The 26,573-nt window shown below is 42.1% G+C and overlaps 1 protein-coding gene across 1 annotated transcript in view; it reads right to left on the bottom strand.

Moving 5' to 3' along the window:
• Window positions 1–26,573, bottom strand: part of DNAH8 (dynein axonemal heavy chain 8) — a 567,023-nt gene that overhangs the window by 389,035 nt on the left and 151,415 nt on the right. Inside the window, 5 exon segments of the mRNA XM_030557275.1 lie at window positions 1,947–2,049; window positions 4,783–4,889; window positions 12,847–12,962; window positions 21,787–21,928; window positions 24,065–24,184. Of these exon segments, the coding sequence (XP_030413135.1) occupies window positions 1,947–2,049; window positions 4,783–4,889; window positions 12,847–12,962; window positions 21,787–21,928; window positions 24,065–24,184 (588 nt within the window).

Below are 26,573 nucleotides of genomic sequence, written 5' to 3'. Positions count from 1 at the left end.
CAGATTTTTCTCCTCCTCCTCCCACCCACCCCCATGGTATCACTATGAAGCAGAGTTATGGTAGTCTGGGTACCCTAAATGTGCATTTCCATATCTCAATGTTTGCATTTCTTTTAAATTTAACATTTATTAAATTTGTTGGATTCATGGCAAGCAGTGCTGAAAATTCAGGATGTGGAAGAGAGTCCTAATTAAATAAAGTTTGAAGCATCATCAAATCTAAATCTGCTCTTGAAGGCAAATTCAAAGCATAATATTTATTAAAGATATTGACTGACTTCCAAGGAGCAGATTTACAGATTTCTTCAATAGGAACATGTTTAAGGCAAGCAAAAGACACTGTCACTGCCCTAGTACAAAGAAACCTTACAATAGGTGGCACAGGGACTACAGCTTACTCATACCATTAAATGATACATTGTTTAACACTCCTGGAAAGAGTCTGAGCACATATACTAAGAATCATAAAGGTCATAGTGTAACAAATTACCAAAATGACTTCCTAAAACTGGTAGTTCTATTGAAATAATACAATAAAACTACCAGATGTCTTGTATTTATAGGTAATCTGAGTGAGCTTCCCATCCTTGAATGGAGGCATAACTGTCACTAAATTATTGGTAGACAGAAGCCAGGAGAAGAGAACTCCTTTTCCACTTGATGTGGGTCTTTCTGCCAGTCTAATAAGAAGATAACATCAATTGCAAGTGTCCTTTACATGTCCATGTGATTCTTTCTGGGAAAATACACTGATTTTTAACTACCCCTCTATGGAACATAGGTGAAGTCTAGCAAACTGTGTCATGTAGGTTCAGGAGACCATGTGTCCCAGAGGCCTGAAGCACACCCTTGTTGATGTTTTGGTGAGCCTGTAACTGGGTAATGAAGTCCACTATGGTCTTGAATCAGGGCCGGTGCAAGAAAGTTTCACGCCCTTGGCGAAACTGCCACCATGTGCCCCCCCTGTCAAGCCCCGTGGCAGCTCCGCCCTGAGGCGCACCCCCGTGGCAGCTCCCTCCTCCACCCTGAGGCGCCACCTCCCGTGGCAGCTCCCCCCACCCCAGGGAGCCGTCCAACACCTCCACCCCAGCTCACCTCTGCTCCAGAAGCCCAGCTGTCGGCTGTCGCCGGGCTCGTGCCACGTGTGCTAAGCAGAGTTGGGGAGTTCTGCCCAGCCACCAGCGTCACCGCCGGCAATGAGAAGAATGGCATGGGATGGAGCAGCTGCTGCGCTGGGAGGGAGAGGGAGTCTGAGCCGCCGGCAGGCAGCCCAGGGGTTCCCCTGGGTCAGCGTGCCGCCGGCAGCCCGAACCCCTGGGCTGTCAGCGGCACACTGACCCAGGGGAACCCCTGGGCTGCCTGCCAGCGGCGGTGCACTGACCTAGGGGAACCCCTGGGCAGGCTGTTTGCTGCCGCCAGCGCACTGACCCAGGGGACCCCTGGGCGGGCTGCCTGCCGGCGGTGATGTGCTGAGCCAGGGGAACAACCCCTGGGCTGCCTGCCACCGGCAGTGCGCTGACCCAGGGGAACCCCTGGGCTGCCTGCCAGTGGCGGCGCCCTGACCCAGTCATAAAACAACCAAAGCGTTAATATAAAAAAGAACCAATCTAACATTTCAAACACCAAAAATAAGGGAGAAATTAACAGCCAAATACAACAATAAAAAAACCAGAAATGAACAAATATGAAACATAGTTGCTGACAAATACTACACTATATAAATGGTTCTGATCTCAGCAGCTGGCCACTGTAAGAGGGAACTGAGGATGTCAGGCTGTGAATACATTTTACCAAGGGGACACCTTCCTTGCCCCAGCAGTCACTGTTCTTTTAGATGGCTTCAAGGTCAGCACAGGAATCACACATCTCACAAGTGGGGATATGGAAATGTAATTCTTAGATAGCATCTTCTTACTTTGCTAAATATAATATCACAAATTGCTTACCACATTAGGAATAGCAAGATGCACTTCAGCTTTTAGGAAAGAAACAACCTCTTCAGATTTGCTTGCCTGAGCAAAAAAAGCCGTTCGTCCAAAGGTACTGGTGCTGAAAATAAAATTGAACTACATTATATATACTTCACCATAAAACTTTTCAATTATAATGCCATCATCATTTGAGTTATTGTAAAAGGAAATTACTTCCCTTGAAATTAGGCATCTCTGAAATCATTTTGGAGAATTCTCACCCCAGGATCTCAGCTCTGTAACACAGGACAGACAGAATGCCCTAGTTCTAAAAGTTTTTAATGTCTAAGGGTAGTGGTAGCAGCCAAGAGCACCACCATCCCTACCAAAGATAGTCACATGTCACCCTGGACCTAGCCACTGCCCTTAGAGCCTTCCAGTCAGTACTTGTTTAAGTGTGATGGATGACTCCCCAAAATAATGAAATCTGCTCATCAAGCATTTCAATCAGGTCCTTCAATAGAGTGGAAAGTGAAATTGCCACGATGATAAACCAATATAAAATGATCAACACATGATTAAAAACATACTCCAAAGACAAAAAAAATGAAAACAAGTTGCAAGAATCAGGACACTTTAAAACAGACAGTTTCCAAATTCTAAAATGCAATGGCGTCACCTGGAGTGGAGCACCCACAGGGACAGCACTCGAAGAAGAACAGTTTCCAAATTCTAAAATGTAGTGGCTAGGTGAGTGAGAATTCTTCAAGATGATATATTTAGTGAACTAGAAAAACTACTACGTAATTTCCTTCTCTCAAGATTCCTTCTGTGCAGGGTACCTGTGCTGAAATTCTGACTCCACTGAAGTAGAAGCCAAAATTCCTATCGACTACACTGGGTCCAAGATTTCACTTTGCAGCCAAAAGCATGAGTCATGTCCCCCCTCACCTTCCCAAAGGACAAAGCTGCAACAAGCACAATGATAAGACACCTCTTAAACATCCAGCACAAGAAACTAGATATATTAAAGTCTGTAGGAGGAGAAAGCAATTAGAAAGAAAAAAACTATTGAAAGGAAATTGGCCAAATAAAGAAAAACCACATCCTGAACATTTTTGTTTTCTTGGCAGTGGTGGTAGGGCTATAGCGAGAATTTGGATTTCCCTACCTTGGAAATAAATTTTGGGTATGAGAAGCCTGAAACTTGAAGCCAAACCCAAGCAAAAATATTTTATAAAAATGGGAAGAATAGCTGCTTTATATATGTCTGCAATGGGAAGATCTCTGAAGGCAGGCAGCGGCCAGATGTTATGTGTAGGAGTTGGATTACACAATCTTGTCAGCAGGGCCATCCTCAGGCATATGCAACATAGGCACACACAGGCTGTGAGCTCTGGCTACCATTGGGCATAGGGACACCAGTTTAATAATACTGCGTAGAGCCCTATAAATCCTAAGGATCACTCTGCTTGTCAGAGAATTTCCAAAATCCATTTGTCTGAGGTTCAATCCACGCCATCATGAAAAAAATAGTGATTCCTCAAGAAGAAATGGAAGGGAAATTAAAATCTGCAAGTTTAGAAAATTCAAGAGTGCCCCTAGATTTGCTTCTTTGAGGAAGATTCAGAAATTGAACCACATAAAGACTTTTTTTTCTGATGTCTAGACCTCTATTTTCTAGTAAACAACTGTCTCATTGAGGAACCTGTGGACCAAGCTATAGTCTACTACTACTGTTTGCCCTTATGTTGAAAATGGAAAAGGGTCTTCCATAGGAAGGCTGGTGTACAGACCAGGATTGATCAGGAATCCTTTAATTTCTAGAGTGGTGTCTTTTCACTGAACAAGTCCAGTTCTTCCAAAGGGATATTTCCCATATTTTGTTGCATGAAATGGGGGAGGACCAATCTCCTAAGCAGGGACAGTTTCCCCAAAGTGTCTGCTGTTATTACAGAACTGACCCAAATCTCTGTGGATAGTTGATCCCACGTCTAGGGGGCATCTGAGATAACTCTAGTTTTGGAATCCTAGACTCTACTCCAAGGATTGCATCTGCAATCCAAGAAAACACTACAAGTGTTCTCCTTTCTCTGGTATCTTTGCCCTGAGTATGAACAAAAGGAGTGACTCTGCACTGAGGAAAATCTTTATTCTCTTCTTGGTTTGTTGGCTGACAGAGGAAGCAACTGTTTGGGTTGGGGCACTGTAAGCCACAATTGTTTCACCATCTTTTCTCAGAAAAGCAGGGATTCTTTGAACTTGGAAGCACAAAATATTTGCGGAGAGTGTTTGTTTACTATCTATGGATGAAGCGAGATCTAGCACTTGGCTTCAGAGTTTGAGGTCACTGTTCTAAAGTCAAAGCACATGGCATTCACAGATATATCTGCTATGAAAACTGTCACCGGATGACCTTCCTTAGGATTGAAGGAAAATCCTGGTTGAATGAATGAAGGAAAAAGCTTTTGTTAATCTGTCTGTCCATTGTTAAAATGTGAGCTATGTAAAGCAAGTTTAATTCTTTCTCTAATTTCCAGAAACCACCTAGCGTATTGTGAGTGCCACCAGAAAAAACAAACAAAAAATAATGAATTTGAAATATGTTACACTGCCAAAACTCCTTATTTTTTCTATTGAAAATAGGAAGGTATATTAAAAGGTAGAAGGCTTGGTTCATGGAAAAAGGACGTAGCATCTGTTAGTACTAGAAGAAATGAATTACAATCAATTAACATAAATGCATTTTCCCTTAGTCTTTCATATAAATTCTTGATAACAAAGATAAAGAAACTAAATGGATATTCATAATACTACCTCAGTATTACTCTCTAAGCTGTTTTACTGAAGAACTACTTCACTTGCAACTTACCTTGAAACAAACATTCTTTTTTTAAGAGTATCCAAAGATAGCCGGGTGGCTTTCAACAGACTGTCTAGTAACTGATGACTGAAATATGCAACTACCTCTTTACATTCCTGCAACAAATAAAAATATTTAGATCCTGTCTGAATATAATCAAAAAGAAATGTAAAAGAAGTAAATTGGAGAAGGTAAAATAAAGGAGACAAAATTATTCTGAGTCACTCAATGAAGTTACATTTTAAAAAAAATTCTCATTTTAATTATCTGAAATAATTTTACCTGCATTTTAAATTTCTTCTCCAATGCTTACACCACAAGAAATGCTACCTCAGCGAGAAATGGGACATTTAGGACCCCTTTACACCATTTGAGAACCAACGACTAATTATGGGGAGTTGGTCAGGTTTTTAGTTTGACTAGCCAATGCACAACAAGATCCTCAAAGGTTCTGGTCCGACATTACTTATTGAAGGAAATGTGGTTCAATATCATTTTATTTAAAATTTTAAAGAAAAGTAAAATCAATAAAACAATCAAAGCTAAACTGTTAATAGTAATATTAAACTAAAAATGGAACATTACAACAATGAAATCAATAAATTAGATTCAATATTGGATTGGAATTTAATCATCAAATTAATTAAATGAAATTAATGCCAAAATCAATACTTATACATTCTAAAGAGGATTCTAAAAATATGGTTGAACATTTGGTTATAAATCCCAAATAAAGATTTTTACACCAAAGTCTATCAGATCTTTGGTTTAAAGTGGGTCAAGAGTTTAATACTGAAAGCAAATCGTTTAATGTCTAAACCACAACCCGAGAAACCAATTATAATGCTTCCTTCCTAGAATTCTATTCTTATGTGATGGCTAACCTTTTCCTCCTTCTCCACAACAAAGATATTATAATACAGATTTTTAATGAAACACTCTTGAAAAGCAGAAGGTTGGGCAATGCTTATTTTACCAGAAATTACAGATAATTTAAAGTCTATCATCAAGACTTTTAAAGATAAAACTATTCATATTAGTTTGCTCTATGAGACAATATTTAGGGCTGTTTAAACTTGGGGAGCTTTCCTGTTTGGTGCCTTCCCCTTGTGGTCTTTATGGGTGCTCAGACACAGATGCATGTACAGGCCTACTGACGGGGGGAAGAGGGAAATTGCTCAGGAGCCTGGGTGATTTAAAAGGGCTCAGGAGCCCTGGGCCTTTTTAAATTGCCCTGGCGGGCTGCAGAGCTCCTGGGTGCACAAGGGGTGGTATCAGCAGTAGCGAAGGCAGCCAGGTGGCCTGTGGAAGCCCTGGCCATGCCAGAAGAGCGCCCATTGACTGTTCTGCCCTGGGGCCCGGAATTGCTATTGGTGGGCCTGCGCATGTACATACTACACTTTCACATCCTAAAATAAAAGGCTGGGACGTTTCTCGGCTAATAAAAATAGAAAAAGAAAATTAAGATACTTAAGATAATAGGGGGTTGCAACCTCATCAGTTCTCAGTCTTCAGGTCTCTCATACAGTAAGAGCTGGAACTGCTGTCAAGAAGCCAGACAGTAATGTTCTATTAGCACAGTGCTTCTCACTAGCAGACCTTCTTCAGATGCAGGGAGATTGGTCAAAGGCTGGCATAGCCTGTTTGTTGATGTTGTGACCTCCTCTCCTCAAGGTCTTGGAGATTCTGGAACATCAGTCTTCCCTATACGTCTTCCCTGAACTGTACGTCTTCAAGATATATTGTCCACATAGACGCCAGTCCTGATGCAGAGGCACCCAATGTGTGTGAGATTCGATTATTTTGAGGTATGAGTGTACTTTGGGCCATTCCTACACTCTGCCAGCCCTTGTGACCAGCTGAGGGTATAAAGGGCAGGGTGGCCTCAACTGCCTATCAGTTCTTTTTCCGGTAAGTATCCCAAGTGTCAGGACTCTCATTTGGCAGGGATGGAGGGCAAGTAATGGAAAATGTGAAGATAATACATCTGAAAGAACCACAGTTACTGTGATATAAATAAATGTACTTTCTTCTAGAGTGATTATCCACACTATTTTTGGTGACTAACAAGCAATATACTGTTCTTGGACATGTCTAAGACGGGTCCTACTAAAATATCTATTGAAAGACCATTCTACCAAAGTCTGCATCTGATCTAGGGGCCTATACCAAGGCATAGTGAATGGTGTAAGTATGGATTGAATTCTAAATCACCGCTCTACAAACCTCAGTCAAGGGAACATTGGTCAAAGACTGACAGAAGCTGCCTAAACTCAGGTTGAGTAAGACCTTGTGACCAGGTGAATCTCGCTTCACTAACCCATAGCAAGAATGTATAAAGTCCAAAAACAATTTGGATAGTCTCTGTGAATAAACTGGTTATCCCTTTCCATTTTGCAAACACAACAAATAGTCTTGGTGAGGTCTAACTAATCTAATCTTGACTATGTAAAAGGACAATGTGCTAACCACATCTAGCATATGAAGTTTTACTCTGGTTAGGGAAGAATGAGGTCTTGGGGGGAAAGGCTGGGAGATTAATAGATTGATTAAAGTGAAAATCTGAGACAACTTTAGGCAGGAATTTAGGATGAGGCCTCAGGGTGATCTTATCCTTGTGAAAAATTGTATGGAGGGTTCTGTCAGGAGAGCCTGAATTTCCCCTTTTCTCCTGGCCAATGTTACGGCCAACAGGAAAGATGTCTTCATAGAAAGGTGACAGTATCAGCAGGGAGCCATTTGCTTGAAGGGAGGAACCATTAAGCAAGTAGGCACTACACTGAGATCCCACGAAGCAAGGGGTTCTCTGATTGGTGGAAAGGCATAAGTCAGTCCTTTAAGAAATCTCAGTACAGTAGACTGAGAGAATAACATGTGGTCCTCCGGCAGGGAGATAACCCTTAATCTAGATAAGAGACATATCTGACTGTTTCAGTGAGGAGTAAACAGTTCAATACATTTGGGACCATTGTTTGCAGAAGTCCCAAATGCTGCTGTTCAGACTACATGGAGAAAGGTCTTCTTTGGATTAGTAAATTTGTCTTGTGGAAGGCTTCCAACTCTGAAGTGAGAACTTTAGGATTGCCAGTGAGCAATTCCTTTCAGCAGAAGTCAGTCAATCAGCACCCAGACTGTAACATGTGGAGTCTGGGTCTGAATGGAGGACCTGACAATAGTCCTGAAACAGTAAGTCAAGCAGGGCCAGTTAAGAGAACTAGAGCTGCCTGGCCCAAGATGAGGCTATCAGATTGACAATCTGAGTGTTATCCAAGCTTCCATAAGGCTTTGGACGTCATGGATATTGTTAGAAAAACATACATGAGGTCTGCAGTCCAAGGGAAGAGAAAGGCATCTGTGAGGGATCCTGGGCTCTTACCTCCTCTGGAGAAAAACCTCTGGCATCTGTTGTTGTGGCATGTCATGTATAGAGCTATCACCAGGTATCCCCTTCTGTGGAACGCATTTTGGACAATAAAGTTTGAGGGATCATTCAGGGTTTTCTGAGAGGTCTCTGCTGAGCCAATCTATCACAGCATTCTGAAGACCCAAAAGATGGAAATCTATCAGGATGATATGAGGCTGAATACTCCAAGTTCATAGATGCAAGGTTTCTTTACACTGCAGGGGAAGACCAGACTCCTCCTCGCCTATTCATGTAATGCACTGCCATGGTATTGTCTGTAGGCACTGGTATGGTAAGTCTCCATAGGAGGGGCAGCCAAAGAGCTCTGAGTTCTAGCATACTGATGTGAAGGAAAGTCTTGTGTATCAACCATTTCCCTTGAACCTGAAGATGGTGTAGGCATCCATGATTAGGGTCTTTGATGGAAGGGATGAGAAGAATATAATATCTATGCATACCTGAGCCAATTGTGTTCACTAGCCCTGTTGACCTCAAGACCCAGGGTAACAAAGAGGTTCTAGAGCCTTTTGAATGGAGCCAGTGAACTGCTGCAGGGGTGTAGCCCATATCAGCCAGTTGTGCAGATAAAATAATCTGGATTCCTTGCCTTCTTAAGTGGGCTTCAATCACAGTGACGACTTTGATAAGCACCCTTGGAACGGTGGACAGACTAAAGGGTAGTGCTTTGTATTTGTACTCAAATATCTCTACTTTAAACTGTAGAAATGTTCTGTGTGCCAGAACTTTTCGAGCTGTGAAAACACGCATTTTGCAGGATGAGAGCCATGAACCAATCCAAAGGATCCAAGGTGGGGATAACAGAGGCTAAGGCAACCACCCTGAATTTGAAACTATGAATGAAGAGATTAAGACATCAAAGGTCTAGGATGAGTCTACATCCCTCTTTCTTCTTTTGGATTAAGAAATCTGGAAGTAAAAGTCTTTCCAGCTGAATTCTTGAGGTACCACCTCTACTGCTCCCAGCTGTAGTAAGGTGTTGACTTCTTGTTGCAAAGGTGTCTCATGAGAAGGGTCCCTGAAGAGAGATTGGGACAGGGAGGAGAGGAGGACATGGGCTCAGTCTGAAACTTGATGGTTCACAGATCTTGAGGATCCACTGGTCAAAGGTAATCTTCAAGCTAAGATTCCTTGAAATAAAACAAGCAGTTGCCAAACTGAGCTGAAGGAGACGTATCCATAGATGCTCAAGCTGGGCTCTCGAAAATCACATCAGTATTGTTTCTGGGCACTTGCCCTTGTTGTGGAGCTGCTGAGGGGGAGATCAATGAGTGCCTTTAGTGGAATTATGGTCTCTTCCTCAGTGAAAGATGTTCTTGAAACTGTTGAAGCCTGTATTTGAATGAGAATTGAGGCCACTGTTATTGATATTGCTTGTGATTCTGAGCTGGAACATGGAGATCCAGTAAACAGAGGACCATGCAGGAATTTTTCAGAGAACATAATTCTTCGTTAATGATATTGTTGAGAAGATCAATCTGTTGAAATGCTGAATCCTTTATAGTCACTTGGACTTCACAAAGAATGCCAGAAATCTGGAACCAGGATGACCGCCTCATTGTCACAGCCATAGCTGTGGTCTTTGTCTCCATATCTGAGACATCAATCACTGTCTGGAGTGTTGTTCTGCTCTGAAGTTGACCCTCGGTCATAGGTGATCTTATCTGCTCTTGATATTCTTTAGGGAACATGTCCTGTGGGAGTCTGTCCCACAGTAGGAAGTCATATTTTGCAAGTGCTTAATCATTAATTATTCTAAGTTGAAGGCTCATGAGAAGTAGACTTTCCAACCCAAGAGGTCCAGTTTCTTTGGAACTTTTTCTCTGGTCTGCTGTTTTTTGACTCTCATGTATGGCCTGGACAACCCAGGATCTCTTGAGTGGGGTGTTGAAAAAAATATCCGTAACTCTTAACTGGTACCTGGTATTTCCTGTCTGCACATTTGGAGGTCTCAGAGATAGACACAGAAGTGTGTCATATGGTCTGAGCAACAGTCCTTTATTAATAGATAGGGTTAGTCTACCTGACTGAGAGAGTTGTAGAATGTCCAATGCCTTGTGCTGTTTATTCTGGATTATCTCTAATGAGATGTCTGAAGTATCAGGTAATCTCATGAGGTCCTGAAAAACCTTCAGATTCTGACTCTTGACCCATGGTTCTGATCTCCAGTTTGTCACCTGCCTCTGACCCCCTGGTATCCTGACCTGGCATGACTCCAGTTATCAGTTTGTGGCTTTCCTCTCAAATTTGTATCCTGACCTGGCTGATTCTTGACTCCTGTCCCATGACTGTGGACCCCAGCTCTAATCACTAGGTCTTGCTGCTTATGACTTGGCTGTGACACCGGGACATCAGAGCCATCTGGGGAACCCTGGCCAACTTATATAATAAATGAAAATTCAGTTGGTAGACCAACTTTAGTCAACTCTGGAGAATGTGCAGACGCAGCCTCTCAATGCAATAGTATGTAAGTACATGAGACCATGTAGTCAAGCATCTCAAACCTATGCAGATCATAGTGAAGGAGTGGGATTTGAGGGACAAACAGCAGTGGCAAACTACCTGAAACTGCCAGGAACAGCCTTTCTATTGGTACTGATATCAAAACAGATGGCCAATTTGGTGCTGAAGCTGGAGGCACTGTACAAAGCATCAGCACAGAAGTCAAAGTCAGAGACAGTACCAATCTAGTAAACAGTGGTACCGAAGTTGGTGCCGGAGAAGTATTTTTATTGTCTTTCTGTGTTGAAACAAATACTTCGTACCATTTGTGGATTGCATGTAGAGGTTGCAAAACTTGATGGAACCAGAAAGGCTGAAGGCAAATCTTAAGTTATAGTCTTGTGCCATTGGAAAACTTGTGACAGATAGGCCAACCAGGACAAATGCCACTTGAAAGTCCTGTGGGATCGGTGGCACCAAAAGGACCCATGCTGAAGTCACGTCTATTGGTACTGGACTCACCTGCTATCCCTGTAACAGTGTCGGAGTCAATGGTACAGTACTGGTATAGTCCCGTCTTGGAACCAAGGAGACATGGGATGAAGGCCGGGCTCTACTCTGTGCACCAGAGGAATCTTACCAGTTTTCATAGTCTCTCTTTCAGGTAGAGGGAAAGTCTCTTGGATTTGGCACGGCTCCTGTCTAGTTTATGGGCTCTCTTTCATGAAAGACCTGTAGAGGAGGATCAATTCCTTCTCTTCCGTGGAGAGGAGTCTGAGTCAGAGGCCTCTCTGAGACTTGTTACCATTCAGAAGCCTGTTGTGAGGCTGGATGACCAACCATAGGCCCCAGTGCCAAAGAAGATCATATTACCTGCTGCTTGAGGTGCTGTTTGAGGCATAAGTCTCTAGAGATTTGTGTTCTCCTTTTAAAGGAACAACAAATACCGCACCTCTCTCTGATATGCAGCTCATCAAGGCATAAGAAACAGAGCATGTGTGGATCTCTGTTTGTTTGAAGCCAGTGATGGCATGCCACCAGGCACTATCTTCTACTAAAAAACAAAAGTTATCAAACTATCACTAACTACATGCACTACTACAAATTATTACTACACTAGAAAAACTAACAATACTAGCAGATATAGAAAGAGAATTCCTCACTGCATAGTAACCATGAGGTAAACCGCACGGGAAGTTCTGACTCAGGCCACTTGAAGTGAGAAAGAATTGAAAGAGGTCAGAGCACTGCTGTGCTTAAATAGCCTTTTAAGAGACCACCAGGAAGTGCATGGTGCAGGCACCAGACTGATGCATGTTACTACAGAAAACTCTCCAGCTCTGGGCATGCACTTATCTGAGTGGAATACATGTGAACCAGTCAAAGAAGAATAGCCCATATGTACCACAAAAGTGGGAGATGCTGGGCTACAGGAAGCATTAATGTTAGGAATTCCCTTGGTCTTCTGAAAACCTTCCAAAATATCCTCCCGCTTCCAGAACTGCTGCTAAGACAGAGCTAGAAGGAGAGAAATAGTCCACCATCATTACCACCCCCGCCACCCCCGACAAAAAACAAACACTCACTCTGCTTAGTAGAGGGCACATAGATAAGTCCCTGAGAAAACTCAGTTTGCCTTGACAAGAGCAGGCTCTAAATGGATTTGTCTACCCAGTACACTCAGCCTGGGCTCTGACTCAGTTTTGAGCCCAAGCCCCCCTTCCATTCACACACAAATCATTCTGACTCTGGTCAGCAAGCACTCACAATGCAGGTACTACGACTCTGCTGGGGGAGGGGAGGGTGAGTCAGAAACTGAGTCCTGCTGGGATTCAAGTCCAAGCACTGTTACTTTGCAGTCTGGACACATGTCAAGCAGCAGACCTTAGTCAGAAGGTCTGCACAGCACAGTGTGGACACATCAGCACAGCTCTTAGACCTGTGTCCAGCAACTGAAAACACAGCCCGTCTTGGGCTGGTGCTCAGCCAATACATCTCTGGCTCTCTTACTGAAAATGTGATTAATGAAAGCCACACTGCAGCATATAATAAATTATTTGAAAGATAAGACACTTTAAACCATATGAACTACACTCAGAAGTTGTGTGGTGGCTTCAGTTGCTCAATTATGAAAAATTAGGCATTTTCTGTTCAGTTCTGAAAATATTTGTTATGAAATTAATACATTTTCTCTTTTTATAATGAAATACCTTTCTAAACTCATCTTCTTTCTCATTGTCCTCAGCATTCTCGCTAAGAATACCTGAAGAACCATCAGTATCTCCCTCTTCTCCATCAGCCCCAAATGCCACATGTTTCCCTTCTACTGTAAATAAAAAACAATTAGAAGACAATACAAACTTAAATGGACTATAGATTTATAATAAATATTAAATTATATAACTATTTCTTGTAACTTCAAGATTGTATTCTGCTTTAGAGCATGCTGAAGTCAATGGAAATCATTCCATTCACTTTAATGGGAGTTAGAACATGTGTTTGATTTTTCTCTTCACAGGTATGGGACATGGTGCTTTGTTACCTTAAGGGTAACATATACAAATACATACATATATATACACATGCATACACACTAAAGTGAGGTGATGTCCATTTGCTAAATTACAGTACAATTTCATACATTTCTGACTGCCTCACTGCCTTTGGCTTTCTAAACTTCTTCCTTAGGGCTTAGTTTAATATTCCAAATCCCTTCAAACAGCTACCATTTTAAAAAGATTAACCTGCCATCAAAATATTTCCTCCTTATTCCCTAAAATGTGCCCCTTGTTGAAATGAAATACAGAAGGATATAGATTTTAAGGCCAGATGGGATTGCTATGATCATCTACTCTGATCTCCTGCATAACAAAGACTAAGAGGCACCTTTTATTTTTGCAATACATGCAGGCATAGTCAACTATAAAAACCATGACATTTATCCCAAACCACAATTCTACCTGTCCATCAACAAGCCCATCTAAAGGCTTCCCCCTGAACTGATCCAAATCCTTCTGCTGGAAACAGGGGAAGACTAGGATCTGTGTCATGTGATTCTTATATCCACTTAACAATTTGAGAAGGGACTATGAATCTTGTTCTTTTAAAGGTGGAGGGGGGAAAAACATTTTCAGGGAATTGGATCCCCAGTGATTTCTGACTGGAGATGGCCTTGGCACTCCTCCCTAACTTGAGGAGAACTGTTATGTCCTTGTGGCAATATCACAGGAGTAGTATCAGCTGGTGTTGGAAGACACAAAGACCTCCACAAATCTCCAGATTCTGAACTCCTTCCCAGCTAAGCAACGGTCCATAGGCTGAGAACAATTGTGACAGAGCTCCCCTATTGGAGCTCCGAAGTTCATCTCCTCACAGATAGAGCACCTTCTCATCTTTTTCTTCCAACAAGGTGAGAAAATGGAAGAAAGGAACTCCATCTTGTTCAACTAAAGAACTTTTTTTAAACAATTGCCTCAAGAAAAGGCAAATGGCAAAGGAAGTGAGGCTGTGTACTACTGCTAGAGTTTGGCTTTAAAAGCTGGGAAATGGAAAGGAAAGGAAGGAGACATCATTTACTGATCTGGAGATGGATAATGGTGTGGTCAAGTCCCAGAGCCTTCATAGAGAAGTCTGATCTACTTCCAGAATACGTTGGAACAGAGATATAGCATGGATATATCTCAAACTGGGAAAGAAGTTAGAATGCAGAAAGCCCAAATATGTGTTCTAATACAAAGAAAGAATGCAGACCAGCCCATCTTAGACCTCAGAATATTTAATTCCTTCCTCATGAAGTTCAGATTCCACACGGAGTCTCTTGCATCCATAATTCCCTCCCAGTCCACCCTAGATTGCTTCAGCACTCTTGACCTCAAATATGCATATATTCATACATTGATCATACATTCACATTGCAAATAGCTCTGTTTCCTGGTTGGGGAAGATCGCTAACAGTACAGGATCCTCCTCTTTCACCTTTCTACTGCTCGTCTAGTATCAAGATGCCCCTCAGTCATGGCAGAGCATTTAAGATTGCAAGATTCACATATAGCTCTGTGTGGACGACTGGCTAATAGCTTCATTTCATAGACTCAAAGACTTTAGGGTCAGAAGGGACCAATGTGATCATCTAGTCTGACCTCCTGCACAAAGCAGGCCACAGAACCCTACCCATCCACTTCTATAACAAACCCCTAACCTATGTCCAAGTTATTGAAGTATTCAAATTGTGGTTTGAAGACCTCAAGCTGCAGAGAATCCACTAGCAAGTGACCCATGCCCCATGCTGCAGAGGAAGGCGAAAAACCTCCAGGGCCTCTGCCAATCTGCCCTGGAGGAAAATTCCTTCCCAACCCCAAATATGGCGATCAGCTAAACCCTGAGCATGTGGGCAAGACTCACCAGCCAGCACTCAGGAAAGAATTCTCTGCAGTAACTCAGATCCCATCCCATCCAACATCCCATCACTAACCTCTTGGCATACTTATCTGCTGATAATCAAAGCTCAATTGCCAAAGTTAAGCTATCCTATCATACCATCCCTTCCATAAACTTATCAAGCTTAGTCTTAAAGCCAGATATTTTTGCCCCCACTACTCCCCTTGGAAGGCTGTTCCAGAACTTCACTCCTCTAATGGTTAGAAACCTTCGTCTAATTTCAAGTCTAAACTTCCTAGTGTCCAGTTATACCCATTTGTTCTTGTGTCTACATTGGTACTAAGCTTAAATAATTCCTCTCCCTCCCTAATATTAATCCCTCTGATATATTTATAAAGAGCAAGCATATCCCCCTCAGCCTTCTTTTGGCTAGACTAAACAAGCCAAGCTCTTTGAGTCTCCTTTCATAAGACAGGTTTTCCATTCCTCGGATCATCCTAGTAGCCCGTCTCTGAACCTGTTCCAATTTGAATTCATCCTTCTTAAACATGGGAGATCAGAACTGCACACAGTATTCCAGGTGAGGTCTCACCAGTGCCTTATATAACGGTACTAACACCTCCTTATCTTTGCTGGAAATCCTTCGCCTGATGCATCCTAAAACCGCATTAGCTTTTTTAACGGTCATATCACATTGGCGGCTCATAGTCATCCTGCGATCAACCAATACTCCAAGGTCCTTCTCCTCCTCTGTTGCTTCCAACTGATGCGTCCCTAATGTATATCTAAAATTCTTATTATTAATCCCTAAGTGCATGACCTTGCACTTTTCACTATTACATTTCATCCTATTACTATTACTCCAGTTTACAAGGTCATCCAGATCTTCCTGTATGATATCCCGGTCCTTCTCTGTGTTAGCAATACCCCCCAGCTCTGTGTCATCCGCAAACTTTATTAGCACATTCCCGCTTTTTGTGCCAAGGTCAGTAATAAAAAGGTTAAATAAGATTGGTCCCAAAACTGATCCTTGAGGAACTCCACTAGTAACCTCCTTCCAGCCTGACAGTTCACCATTCAGTACGACCCGTTGTAGTCTCCCCTTTAACCAGTTCCTTATCCACCTTTCAATTTTCATATTGATCCCCATCTTTTCCAATTTAATTAATAATTCCCCATGTGGAACCGTGTCAAATGCCTTACTGAAATCGAGGTAAATTAGGTCTACTGCATTTCCTTTGTCTAAATAATCTGTCACCTTCTCAAAGGAGGAGATCAAGTTGTTTTGGCACGATCTACCCTTAGTAAAACCATGTTGTAATTTGTCCCAATTACCATTGACCTCAATGTCCTTAACTACTTTCTCCTTCAAAATTTTTTCCAAACCCTTGCATACAACAGATGTCAAACTAACAGGCCTATAGTTACTCGGATCTCTTTTTTTCCCTTTCTTAAAGAAAGGAACTACGTTAGCAATTCTCCAGTCGTACGGTACAACCCCTGAGTTTACCGATTCATTAAAAATTCTTGCTAATGGGCTTGCAATTTCATGCACCAGTTCCTTTAATATTCTCGGATGAAGATTGTCTGGGGCCTCCGATTTTGTCCCATTAAGCTGTTCAAGTTTGGCTTCTACCTCAGATGTGGTAATATCCACCTCCATATCCTCATTCCCATTTGTCATCCTTCCATTATCCTAAGCTCCTCATTAGCCTTATTAAAGACTGAGGCAAAGTACTTATTTAGATATTGGGCCATGCCTAGGTTATCCTTAACCTCCTTTCCATCCTCAGTGTTTAGCGGTCCCACTTCTTCTTTCTTTGTTTTCTTCTTATTTATATGGCTATAGAACCTTTTACTATTGTTTTAATTCCCTTTGCAAGGTCCAACTCTACTTAGCTTTTAGCCTTTCTCACTTTATCCCTACATGTTCTGACCTCACTAAGGTAGCTTTCCTCACTAATCCCACCCTTCTTCCACTCCTTGTAGGCTTTCTGCTTTTTCTTAATCACCTCTCTGAGATGCTTGCTCATCCAGCTTGGTCTACAACTCCTGCCTATGGTTTTTTTCCCCTTTCTTGGAATGCAGGCTTCTGATAGTTTCTGCAGCTGCGACAAAGTAATTCCAGGCCTCCTCCGCATTTAGATCCACAAGTTCTTCAGTCCAGTCCACTTCCCTAACTAATTTCCTTAATTCTTTAAAGTTAGCCCTCGAGAAGTCAAAAATCCTAGTCCCAGATCTATTTTTGTTTATCCTTCCATCTAGTTTGAACTGAATTAGCTCATGATCACTCGAACCAAGGTTGTCCCCTACAACCATTTTTTCTATGAGGTCCTCACTACTCACCAAAACCAAATCTAAAATGGCATCCCTTCTTGTTGGTTCTTCAACTACTTGGTGAAGAAATCCATCTGCTATCACATCCAGAAAAATCTGAGCCCTATTATTCTTGCTAGCACTTGTCCTCCAGTCTATATCTGGGAAGTTAAAGTCTCCCATGATCACACATTTCCCATTAGTGTTTACTTCATTAAAAACATTAAAGAAGTCTCTATCCATATCCAAATCAGATCCCGGCGGTCTGTAGCACACCCCAAGCACTATCTCAGGGGACGCTCTGGTAGCTTTCTTTCCAAGTGTGATTTTTGCCCAGACAGACTCTGTCTTGTCCATTCCATCACTTCTTATTTCCTTACAGTTAACCTCCTCATTGATGTACAATGCTACTCCACCACCTTTGCCTTTATTTCTGTCTTTCCTAAACAGCACATAGCCTTCAATACCTGTACTCCAGTCATGACTACTATTCCACCATGTTTCTGTTATCCCAATAATATCCGGTTTCACTTCCTGCACCAGTAGCTCTAGTTCCTCCATTTTTGTTCCCTAGGCTCCTCGCATTAGTGTACAGACATTTTAATTTTTGCCATTTGGCTTCACTGACATTCTTTATCTTGTTAGGCAAAGACATTCTACCACCAGCATCCCCTGTTAGTCTGCTATCTACACTACCCTTCCTCCTTGTCTCAATTCTTCTGTCCACAGCTGTATCCCCTCTTACTTTGTTTACTTCCCTCTCAAGATTAAAATCCAGCGTGGAGATCTCCTGGACATCTCCCAACCATCTCCCCCAAATTCCTAGTTTAAAGCTCTCTTAATCAGTTCGGCGAGCCTCCATCCTAGAAGTCTATTTCCCTCCTTACTCAGGTGAAGTCCATCCCGAGAGAACAGTCTTCTATCCGTAAATGCTTCCCAATGGCCGTACATTCCAAAGCCCTCCTTATAGCACCATTGTCTGAGCCATCTGTTGACCGCCATAATCTTGTTACACCTTTGTTGCCCTTCTCTAGCAACTGGCAGAATTCCACTGAAGATCACCTGAGCCTCGATTTCCTTAAGTGTCTTCCCCAGTCTTGCATAGTCTCCCTTGATACATTCCAGAGAGTATCTAGCCATATCATTCGTTCCCACATGAAGGACAATCAACAGATTCTTTCCCGCTCCCGCTAGGATCCTTTTCAGCCTCAGGTCCACATCCTGTATCTTAGCACCCGGCAGACAGCACACCCTTCTGTTCTCCCGATCAGCTCTAGTTACAGGCCTGTTTATTCTTCTCAGTAAGGAGTCTCCAATCACGTAGACCTGCCTTTTCCTGGTGACAGTGTGATTCTCCGGTCTATCCCCCGCACCCACTGGCTGCAAGTCCTCTCGATTCCTATTCACCCTTGCAATCCTCCTGGGGCTTATATTTGGTGTTGCCTCCATTGACTCCTCCCCTCCTCTTGTAGGACTATCAGCTCTTCTCTTTTTCCTTGCCCTCTCTCCTTCAGTGACCACCTGCTGTGCCCCTTCTTCATTTTCCAACTCTGCAAACCTGTTCCTGAGTTCTATTTCTCCTTCACTGGCCCGTCTTTTCCTCTCCCTGTTTCTCTTAGTCACATGCTTCCACCGTCCACTTTCCTCCCCCAGCAGTCTCTCCTCTGAATTCTTTGGTCCTGCTTCCATCTGCACGTCTGAGCTTAACCCTTCAGCCCCCTCGTGTCTGTGCTCCATCATCTGTTCAAACCCTCTTCTAAACTCAATCAGAGTTTCCACCTGCATCTCCAGTCCTCGGATCTTTTCTTCCATCAGCTCTATCAGGCAGCACTTCATGCAGACAAAACTCCAGGATCACGTACATGCCGCAGCTTCCACATCCAGTCATCCTCATTGTGTCTTTCACTGCTACCTCTGTATCAGTCATAGCCTTCCCACCTAAAGCCTGGTAGTGCACGGAACAGAACACAACATAAACCCCCAGCAGGCACCAGACCACCACCCACTCTCTTAACAAGCCTGTCGGTTCCTCTGTCTTAGTCTCCCCCGCAACCTCCTCCAACAGAACTCCCTCTGAAACTCCCCTGTTGGCAGCTCTGTTTGCTGGCTCCTGAGCCGCTGCAGCTGTCTGTGCCACTGCCTGACTGGCTGGCTACTTTTATAGGACCCCTAATCAGGGCTCCACTGCTCTCCCAGCACACTGCCCCTAGCAGCCTCCACACACACACACACACTACACAATACAATCCACAAATTACAAAAACCTGCTCCTCCAACAGAACTCCCTCTGAAACTCCCCTGTTGGCAGCTCTGTTTGCTGGCTCCTGTGCCGCCGCAGCTGTCTGTAGAATTATAGGATTGAAAGGGACCTTGAGAGGTTATCTAGTCCAATCCTCTACACTCAGGGCAGGACTAAGTATTATCTAGACTATTCCTGACAGGTGTTTGTTTGTTTAACCTGCTCTTAAAATCTCCAGTGATGGAGATTCCACAACCTCCATAGGCAATTTATTCCAGTGCTTAACCACCCTCAGAGATAGGAAGTTTTTCCTAATGTCCAACCTAAATCTCCTTTGCTGCAATTTAAGCCCATTGCTTCTTGTCCTTCTCTTTTCCAGACTAAACAAACCCAATTTTTTCAATCTTCCCTCAGAGGTCATGTTTTCTAGACCTTTCATCATTTTTGTTGCTCTTCTTTGGACTTTCTCCAATTTGTCCACATCTTTCCTGACATGTGGTGCCCAGAACTGAACACAATACTCCAGTTGAGGCTTAAACAGTGCAGAATAGAGCGGAAGAGTTCCTTCTTGTGTCTTGCTTACAACACTCCTGCTAATACCTCCCTGAATGATGTTCGCTTTTTTTTGCAACAGTGTTACACTGTTGACTCATATTTAGCTTATGTTCCACTATGACCCCCAGACCCTTTTCTGCAGTATTCTTTCCTAGGCAGTTATTTCCCATTTTGTATGTGTGAAACAGATTGTTCCTTCCTAAATTGCAAGAATCCCTAACCATCAACATGGACTGTGCTTTAATTCTTTTTGAGAAACCAGATCTCAGAATAAGTTGGTAGAAGTCATATCTCTTCTTACACAGCAGATCCCATTCACTGAAGCAATTTTAGATTCCCAAATTGGAAGAGCCTTCCCTCCAGAAGAAAAATTCCTAAAGATTCGGTCTGCCAATGAAACTCCAAGAGACTCAAACCAGATAGTTATGTTCTTCTTCAGACTGATGGGCCTCAGGGCCTCAGCAACATATGTAACTCTAAACGCTCACTTCAGAATGAGATTATTACAGTATTAGCTAGCAAGAAATTACCAGCCAAGTCATCTGCATAAAGATGTCTCTTCCAAAAGAAATGCTCTTTTCATTTAAATGGTGGATACAGAGAAGCAACATTCTGAGGAGGGTGTCATTCAATCCTCCACTCCATCAGCAACTATCACTTCAGTAGTATTCAACTTGGGATGGGGCGCTGAGTTCAGTGAACACAGTCATTGGAACCACTTTGAGAAATATCTACATATCAGCATGGTGGGGCAAAGGGCAGTCTAACAAAGTTTCAAATCTTTTCTACCTCACCTACAAGATTAAGCAACTGAAGTAGTAAGTGACAATGCGGTAGCTATATTCTGTATAAACAAACAGGGAGGAGCTCATTCTTTATAGCTCTGCAAGGAGGCTATAATATAATAGGACTGGTGCATTCATCACAGCATTTACCCTATAGCATTCCATCTAGAAGGAAAAGACAATATTTGGCAGATCATCTCAGCAGGGATAGGGAAGAAATACAAGAATGGTCCCTGAAAAAGACAAAAAATATTTGCTGTGTCAGGGCACCCAGAAATAGATCTTTTCACAAAAAGACACAATGTGAAATGCCCACTGTTCTGCTCTGCTCTGTGATTCAATGCTTGCTACTTCCCATTAGTGATGAATGAAGAGAGAAGCTGTGCAGACAGAAAATTATCAAGTAAGAAATATCTTATTCTGTTAGCAGCTTCTCTCTTCATTCATCCCACCCTGGTAGTTCAGTACATGATCAGAATACAAATTGAATTTTTTCTCAAAAGGAAGACTTAGACATGTAATTGTTTTAAGATTAATTAATTAATAGATCATATTGTTGTCTTAATGCTAATAATAGGCTGCTGGAGTATTTCTCCAGTTTTGAAAGGACTTTTATGGAGGTCTGAACTTAAGGGTGGGGCTTAGTCCTGGAGTCCTAGGAAAAATGTTGGACTACATTTGAATTCAATAAGTGGGGAGCGTTAACCCATCAGTGAGGAATGAGAAGAGAAGCCATGAAACAGAAGAAGGGGTTGAAGGCAAAGGTCAAAAACAATCATCATTTCTGGAAAAAGATTCTACTTTGTCAGATACTACCTCTTTTCTCAAAAAATTTAGAGTAGAAATTGTTTAATATAAATACACATACTAATAAGTACCTGGCAATGAATACTTTTTTAAAGTTTTCTTAGAATCTTTAATTTCATAAATTGTCTCAAATATCGATATCAGCTCCTGGACAGCATCTTCTATGTGCATACTTTTGTGGTTCAGTATTTCAGCCCATTCTTTGGTGTAAGTCTGTTAAAATATATACAGTAAGTTACCTTAATACAGATTGTCACTTGGACATATGTTTAGTACACTGAATATAATAAGGGTAAAAGAATATACAAAATTAATCATCTTGCTCTCTGATCATCTTTTCTAAAAGGTGCTATTGCAATAAGAAAATATTTTAAAAGTGTATTTACTGCTAATGAATGTTAGCCAACTGAAAGCCTCAGAGATTGAAGACTTCTTCTATTTTACAAAACAAGAATGTATGAATAGCAGTGCAAGTTTCTCTGACTGTCATGTGCCTTAACCCTGATCTGCAGGGATCCTCCCTAGGGCTTTAGGAGGAAATCAAGGGATTGGATGGAGAAATGTAATCCTCATATTTACTAGAGTATGTTCTGTTTGACATATAAAATACTTTATTAAATTTGGGTAACAAAAAAATCCACCATAAAATACTGATTATATGATAGAACTAAAATGTACTTGGAATATATGCACCTTTTAATGTAAGTATTTCTACCAAATATAGGTTGAGACTTTTAAAGGAGCTTAATTTAGACTCCTGATTCCTTTAAGCTCCTTGGAAAATCACACCTTAAAGAATATTTCATGTGCTGTTATTAATCTCTAAATAAATAAATAAATAAACGTTTGATCCCTGAACTGAGTGTGTCACACAATCTTTTACATTAATGTTAATGTACACACATCTTTTTTCTGTGTAGGTACTTGCAGGCAGTGACAAAGTCACCTCTCGACCTGTCAACATGGCCTTCTCTTAGACACGGAAGACACTTAGGGTGCCTATCCTTGAAAGGCATTAATGCCTCACAGAAAGGGGCAATTCTTAAATTTTCATGGGGCTGAGGTATCTATAGGTAAAATGTAATAATTTTCAACTGCCTTTACTCTGTCCAGGATGGAATGAGGATGTTGCCATATCTCTTTCACCAACCCATCCAGAACAGAGTTCAAAGGCACTGCAAATATATTCAGTGGAGGAACTACTTGACAGTGAATAAAGAAAAGCCAGTGACTCTAGTGATCCATTCTAGAAACTGAAGACAGATATGCTCGTTGTCCTCTTACCATATGGATATTTTCTGATCTATGAAATCTTAGTGTCTTCTGTATTTTAAAAAAAAAAGTTTTAATCATCCCAATTTGAGTGTCTCTCAATCTCAAGCAGGTCCTGAAGAATGATAGACCAATGTGGAGATAAGAGAGAGCCTTTACTGCCAGAGCTCATGCCAACACCAACCAACTACCCAGAAACCATCATTACAAGTAGCAGCATCACCAACTTCTTCACAGGCACCAGAATCTGAAGTGTGGGTTCTGCCACTGACATCACTGGCACTATAAATAAACAAGGAATGGCAACATGAGGTTTAATGCAGTGAACTTCCAGTTAACAACTCAGGATTCCCCAAATCTAGCAATGGAATAATCTGTACTGCTAGAAAGCCTGAGCTGTAACTGTCTCATGTTACATTTCTTCTATTATTTGCCTTCTTTTCTTCTCACATCTAGCTACAGAACAGTAAAGAAAAAGAAGTAGAAGTAAAATTAGAATTGAGAACTGATAGGGGCTTTGTACTTTCAGAACACAAGTAAAAAGACTAAAGGGAAAGTGGTAAGTCTGGTCTTTTTAAACTTGAAAGACTTTGCACCTCTTTGTGTCTCAATAACTGAAATAATAATATTTAATGTAAGGATTCTTCTGTAAGGTGGGGAAGACCAGACATATGACAAAAATAATTACGTTGATGAAGCTAGTAGCTGTAGACCTCAATAAAAGATAGGTGTATAAATGCCAGCTAGTAGTAATAGTTAAATAAATTCAAGTTCTATGCAATATTGCAATCTCAGGAGATCAAAGACATAAACCAAGGACTATAACTATGAAAGAATATATTTACCTTTGCAAAACTGGAAAAGTTATTCAAAATGAAATATTTTAATCACAAAGAAAATACAGGTATTGTTAATACTTTTTAAAAATAACAATATCATTATTTTGTGTTGCTCCAGAGAGGGAAAAACCCTCTTCTAGATAAAAAAATAAAAAATAAAAATGCATTATTTAAACATTATTTTCTAATGTACACAAAACACAAGGATTCAGATTCTAAGATGTAAAATAATGCATACCTCATTGCATGCCAGCATATCTTCCACTTTGATAGGACCATCCTCTGGCAGGACAATTAAAAGAGTATTTGATATGTCTTTCATTATTAAATCAATCTGCATTTCACATAAGTCTTTAACCTAAAGAAAAGCAAAATTTAATTAACACTACATTTGTACCTCTGAAGTGTTATGCATCATTATTATTTGTACCATGGCATCAGTATACCCTGGGTTTTATAGACAAAGTCAGTTCCTTGCCCCCATGAATCTATAATGTAAAGGCCTGATCCTACAAGGGGCTGAATGCTCAGAAACGCTGAACTCCCTCTACTCCCATTGACTTTAATAAGAGCCAAAGGTACAAGGCTTCTCTCAGGAGGTATTCAGAATCTTGCAGGATCAGGCCTTAAATAAGATATAATACAACAAGGGATAAAAATAAACTAAGGATTCCAGAAGTCTAGACAGCCACAACATTGAAAAATAAACCTATCATGGTCAGTGTGAGGTTTGTGCTCCCTATCACAGTAACCAAAACAGCAATATCTACCCGAGCCTGCAGCTAGCCTGAAACAATAGTTCTGAAACATATGAACTCTCCGACAGATCTCAAAGAGATTTTACTCCAAGACTCAGTATTCTGGGAGGCCTGTCAACACCACACCAAAGACTGATGTGCAACAAGAGAAGAATACAATGGGCACAGACCACCAACCCAAACAAATACTTACTCCAACATCTGGGGTGTATTGGGGACGGGGAAGGGGTGCTGACATGCCTGATTCTCTAAGGGTGTGAAGGGCACAGGTACCGCAGGGGTTAACCCTTCCTTCCTAGCAGAGGGAGCCACGCCCTGGAAGCTCTGCTGGGCATGCTCCAACTGGAAAACAGGTATAAAAACCTGCAGAGCTGCTCAGTCTGGGCTGACCACTGACGGGGAAGGAGGCATGCAGCCAGCACCTGAGGAGGGACAGTCTGCGCACCAGGATCCAGAGGTCAGCCAAGCCGGGATGCACCCTGATGCCCAGATGGAGTACGTAACAGGAGAGGAACAGACTGGAGGAACCCCCGAAGCGGAGAATCCAGTGTTTATGGTAGGAAGTGTCACAGGGGAACTTTAGAGGCAAACAGCATTAGAGCCATACAGATGCTCAGCATGTTGTGGGCGGATCCCTGCCGAGCTGGTGGCAAGGGGAACTTGCCACTACCAGGGTGGGCTCGGGTCCCCCACCACCACTCTCCCACACCACGAGGATTGTATGGACTCTGGCCATTAGGTCACACTGCCCTGAAACTTGGGGCGAGTTACCTGGACTCCAGCCACTAGGCAACACTACCCCACTTGCGAGGGGGATTGAATGGATTCTGGCCATTAAGCCGCACAGCTCTAATGCAGGGAGCAATTTATATGGACCCAGACCATTGGGCCACACTGCCCTGTCACTTGGGACGAGTTACGTGGACTCTGGCCACTAGGCCCAATACACGACCAAGGTAGCCATTAGGCTGCAACCGGCCGCTCACAGAGAGACGGGCGCATGAACTTGAGAGTGGCGAGGTTCCGACACCCCATCTCACCTCTGCCACAAAGGGGCGGAGTAGTACCAGGCCTGCCACAAGGCAAAAGTTGAGGCAAAAGTGCCCCTGGTGCTCTTGAGGAATGCTTTGAGGTCCACACATAGTGGACTGATTGTCTGCTGAAGTTGTTGGCCGGGTCATTACCCAGTTTTGGTAGATAACAGCTATAGCTGTCATCTACTTTTTCTAAAATCTTGAGACTTCAAGGCAGAGAGGAGTTGAGCATGCCCTCCTTTGCTCTGTGACATGATATATGGTAGTGGTGTTGTCTATCAAGATTTGTGGAGAGGCCAGCCCAACATTTGATTTAAAGAAAACTTCCAAATTAGACAGATTTCATGGAGCTGCAGGACATTTTTACAGAGGGATCTTGGGGGTAGAGATTTTCTGCAGCTCTGTATCTTTAGGAGTCCCAGATGAGATTCCCACATTACCCACAGCACAGCTAACGAAGACCAAGAAGGGGGATGGAAGACATCATGGAGTGGAATTTGATGGTGTAATCTTGTTTGCTTATTGAGAATCTGGTTGTGTTAATCCCTCTCAATGCAGCAAGGAAATAAAGAAAGTTACATGCCAAAAAAGTAAGAAAGTCTGCAGGAGATTCCTTATTAGCCCTTGTCCTAACAGATACAGCAGAAGTGATCACAGAACTAAAAATTAATAGCAGCTTAGGTACAAATGATTGTTACTTGATCGCATGTGCAAGCAGAATAAAGTCCAGAACAATAATACATATACTTGGTGTTTTAATAAGGTTAATTTTATAAAGCTGAAAACAATTATGAGCCAAATCATTTGGGAGAAAGAATTTAATCAGAAGAATTGTAATGGTAATTGGGAATCATTAAGAACACCTTACTAGATGTCCAAAAAGCCACAGTCCTACAACTGAGGAAGAAGGCTACGCTCGTTAAAAAATCAACCTGGTTTAGAAGGGAAGTGAAGG

This window comes from Gopherus evgoodei, chromosome 3 (genome assembly GCF_007399415.2).
Source record: "Gopherus evgoodei ecotype Sinaloan lineage chromosome 3, rGopEvg1_v1.p, whole genome shotgun sequence".
Classification (NCBI taxonomy): Eukaryota; Metazoa; Chordata; order Testudines; family Testudinidae; genus Gopherus; species Gopherus evgoodei.
This window is presented reverse-complemented; position numbering and strand designations above follow the sequence as displayed.